Source organism: Arachis duranensis, chromosome 9 (genome assembly GCF_000817695.3).
Source record: "Arachis duranensis cultivar V14167 chromosome 9, aradu.V14167.gnm2.J7QH, whole genome shotgun sequence".
NCBI lineage: Eukaryota > Viridiplantae > Streptophyta > Magnoliopsida > Fabales > Fabaceae > Arachis > Arachis duranensis.
In genome coordinates, this window is record NC_029780.3 from 113,126,705 (window position 1) to 113,130,681 (window position 3,977).

General features: G+C 39.6%; 1 protein-coding gene across 1 annotated transcript; it reads right to left on the bottom strand.

The window, feature by feature from the left end:
• Positions 1 to 210: 210 nt before the first annotated feature.
• LOC107467359 (alpha-xylosidase 1) lies at positions 211 to 3,977 on the bottom strand. Its single transcript, XM_016086430.3, has 3 exons — positions 3,659 to 3,977; positions 2,842 to 3,560; positions 211 to 2,226 (listed from the first exon to the last, which is right to left on the bottom strand). The coding sequence occupies exons 1-3, from the start codon at positions 3,877 to 3,879 to the stop codon at positions 383 to 385; spliced, it is 2,784 nt and encodes a 927-aa protein (XP_015941916.1). The 5' UTR covers positions 3,880 to 3,977; the 3' UTR covers positions 211 to 382.

Here is a 3,977-nt window from a genome sequence, read left to right on the forward strand (position 1 = left end):
TGAGATAAAATTAAAACAAAATAAAATGTAGGGATATTTTTAAAATTTTTATCAAATTTTAAAAATAAAAATATACTTTAGCCTATAAAATAAAAAGAAAAAATGTGTTATTGATATCTAAGAGGAGAGTTTCATTTTCCGTAAAATAAAATACGAAATTTAAAAGAACAGAAATACATAATAATAAGTTAATAAGTAAAAAGAATCACCTAATAAAAAGGCACAAATAAATGTGATTTCAAATTCCAAAGATTAAATATAGTATTGAGCTGTGCAGTGCTAGACTAGGACGAGCATTTTGAGCTAATCTCTCCTTCAACTAAGCTAAAGAAAAAAGAAGTTACAAAGGCTTCTTATTAAGATGGAACACCCCAACAGCATCTTATGATTCCATTTTCCAAGTAATGTCAAGATTTTTACCAACAGGAATATTCAAGCCATTCATTCCCACCATCACTACCTTGCTTCCTCCATCATCACCTTGCCCATACAATTGTTGTTCCGTTATACTAACATTCACATGTGACTGTGACACATCCATCACTGCCTTACTTCCAGTTACTCCCAACACATTTATGCTGTCAATAACCCAACCTTTATCCAAGGCAAATTTACCCTCTTGAACCTGTGACCACACTCTCACGGTTCCATCCTTTATAGTAGCATGGAAATCAATGTAGGTTGAAGAACCACTAGCTATCTTCATCTCCGGTAGCTCATCATCATCGAGGAAGAGGTTCCCTTGAGCTTCTCCTTCTTTTGCTCCTGCTGGGAATGTCACAATGAGGCTGAAGGGTGTGGTTCTAGCATCCTTAGATACCATTCCACCCTGTTGCATCGGAAGAATAGCATTCTGATACAAATGCACATTCACCACATGTAGAGGCGCATCAAGAGTGACATAAGTCCCTTCTTTGGATACAACACCATGTGCCATATCAAACAAATTATACCACGTGCCAGGGGGAAATAATGCTTTAACTTGTGTTTGTCCTTGTTCAACCACAGGAGAAACCATGACACTGCTCCCAAGCAAGAACTGTGTGCTGAGCCCGTATGATTGGGTGAAAGATGGAAATGAGAAGAAAAGTGGCCTTGCAATTGGAGCACCACTAAGATGAGCCTCATAGTTGAGTGTGTAGAGATACGGAAGAATCTTATACCTCATGCCCAAAGCATTTCTAGCAGATTCAGCTACTGATTCCCATTGGTAAAGCTCCTGTCTTGGGGAGTAATAGTTTGCATGATCCCTTGAGAAAGGGTAGAAAGCACCAACCTCAATCCATCGATTACAAAGCTCTTCAGTTGGTTGTGGATAGAAACCGCATATATCAGAACCAACCATTGGAATCCCAAATATTCCAAAGTTGAGCATTGTGGATATTGAGTATCTCAGATTCTCCCATGTACCTTGATTGTCACCTGTCCAATGTGCAACATACTTGCCTGAACCAACATAAGTGGAGCGCGAAAGAATGAAAGGCCGTTTCCCTTCAATCCCTTGAAGACCCTTGTGGGTTGCAATGGATTGAGAGAAACCATAGAGGCTGTGAGCATCATACTCTAGAACCCCATTATAGTGAACAGCACTTGTGGCTATAGTTTTGTAACCAACCGGGGCCATTATTCCTGAAGCATTGATTTTGTAAGGAGGGTCGTCCCATTTTGTGTTTGTGATGTTCTTGCAATCCAAGCAACATATCCATCCAGGTCCTGTTCCATTGGGGCAAATTCTTCCCTCTGGGATTGTGCACTTTCCGTTACAGAAATTGGAAACTTCGTTCATGTCAATCCAAAGGCCATCAACGGGTACAAGTTCATGGAAGCGACGAATCTCATCACCCCACCATGAAACTGTTTTTGGATTCAGGAAATCTGGGAAGTGCACTGCACCTGGCCACACTTGACCCAAGAAGGGATCCCCATCGTGCTTGATGAAAACATCATTGGCCATTCCTCTTTGGTATACTCCATAGCTTGCATTAACGGCAATTCCGGGATCAACAATCACAACGTATTTCATTCCAATGCTGTGTATCTTGTCCAAGAACTCTAGAAGCTTCGGACGAGGGTAGTTCACTGGGTTCAGCGTGAAGTCCTTCTTCCCATCCATATGATCATCGTCCGTCCATATCACATCAAGTGGGATTTTAGCTTTCTGGTAATTCTCCACAACATCTTCTATAACAGATAGATTGTGATATCCCCATCTGCATTGGTGAAATCCTACCGTACCAAACATAATAGCATTATGCAATTTATTATTATTATTATTATTAAGGAGGAAAAAGACAAAGCCATGGGTAGAGGAGTTAATGCAATGTACTACGCTTCTAGCCCCCCCAAAAGAGAAATCAACACATGTGCCTATCAACTGTGCTAGATAACTAAATAAGTAAATAGAATTATTGTTTTTGACTTTGTTACTAATAATTGCTTTACACGCGTCTTTCACAAGGGCCAACTTTATTTATTTTGTTGGTACATAAACTAAACAATTAGCTTAGAATATGACCCAAAAAGCTTTTAATGTTAAATATATCATATTGCAGATGTAAATTCTAACTTTTCGAAACCATGGAAACGTATTGTATGTCACAGATAGGAGAAATTTTCACATTAGCATTAAACATATTAATAAAATAAAAAATAATTTTAAACTTAACAAAATAAGTGACTCCAAGAGCACTTGCTTTCAGGGCACATTACACATAGGATGCCAAATAAACAGCAAAGTGGAAAAGCCAAAAGCCTTGTCTGATTTCCATTATGAATGCTTAGAAAACAGAGTAAGCAATACAGTACTAGTTACAATAAGAGAGAATGGAAAGAGAATCATACCAAAAGCCCAGTAAGGCATTGGAGCTGGTCTTCCAATCAAAGAAGTGTATTGATCAACAACATTGAGAGGAGAAGGTCCTGCAAAGAAGTAGAAATCCAAAACACCTCCAATGACCTTGTATGTTAGAGATGTGCCTGTGTAAAACACATCCATTCCATTGCTATTCAGCAGCAGAACACCATGTGCATATGCCTTGCCACCCTCATTTCTGAGATCCATGTACACTGGGTGCGACCCGTATAAATCAGCATTCACATTAATGGCTGCTATATCAGTAGTATACAGAGTGTAAGGGTCATTAGGATACAACTTGATCCCATGTATCTGTGAGTTCTCTCCCAATCCATACAAAGAAGCATCTCTGGGCAATTTGGTAGAGATCTCCAAGTATTGGTCCTTGAACACCAATGAACTAAATGGGTCAGTGTCATCAGAGCTTGAGTTGAAAAGGGTGTCCCCATTTGACTTTCTTTTCACCGCAAAGCTGAAAGGGTCAGAAGTGTAAGTAAGAACAAGCTCAGAGCCAGGGTAATCTTTCTCTGACACTGATCTTTGGTTCTTCTTTTTCTTGTTCTTCTTCTTCTCTGAAGAGCTTGACAATGCAATGCTTTGCTTCAAAGGAGGTGGTTGCTCCCTCGGCAAAAGATCGTAAGGAACCTCCCACCTTTTGTTCTTTGCATCAGTGATGTGTACCCTCAAACGGTTCTCACTCTCGTGCCTGCAACAATGGAGAATCTTTTAGAACAAGTTTGAGAGAGAAGTAGAGATAGTGAATACTGAAGAAACTACTCAAACTAGTAGCTAAGTAGTACTTACTTGGCGTAGAACCTTAGAAGGGGAATATCAGCACCATAGATGTTGTTACTCTGCTTAACTTGGAGAGTCCCAACAAGTGCACCATCAGCTCCATTTTCAATTGAAATCAGACGGTAGCCTAGCCCAATTTTGGTGACTGCAGAAGAAGATTGAGGTATACAAAATGCAAGAAAACATAATAAGCACAGTGCAACCAATGGACTAGGACTAAGAGAAACCATGGCTAATAACTCTACACTCTACACTCATACACTCTTGGGAGTTGGGATGCTAATGGTGTGCCTATATATAACCATTAACCGACAAGTTCTAATGATTT

Excerpts from the sequence above, each read along its gene's own strand:
- LOC107467359 (XM_016086430.3), bottom strand. The coding sequence starts at position 3,879 with ATGGTTTCTCTTAGTCCTAGTCCATTGGTTGCACTGTGCTTATTATGT. Across the intron at positions 3,561-3,658 it reads CTTCTAAGGTTCTACGCCAA|GCACGAGAGTGAGAACCGTT; the intron begins GTAAGTACTACT and ends CCATTGTTGCAG. Across the intron at positions 2,227-2,841 it reads AATGCCTTACTGGGCTTTTG|GATTTCACCAATGCAGATGG; the intron begins GTATGATTCTCT and ends TTGGTACGGTAG.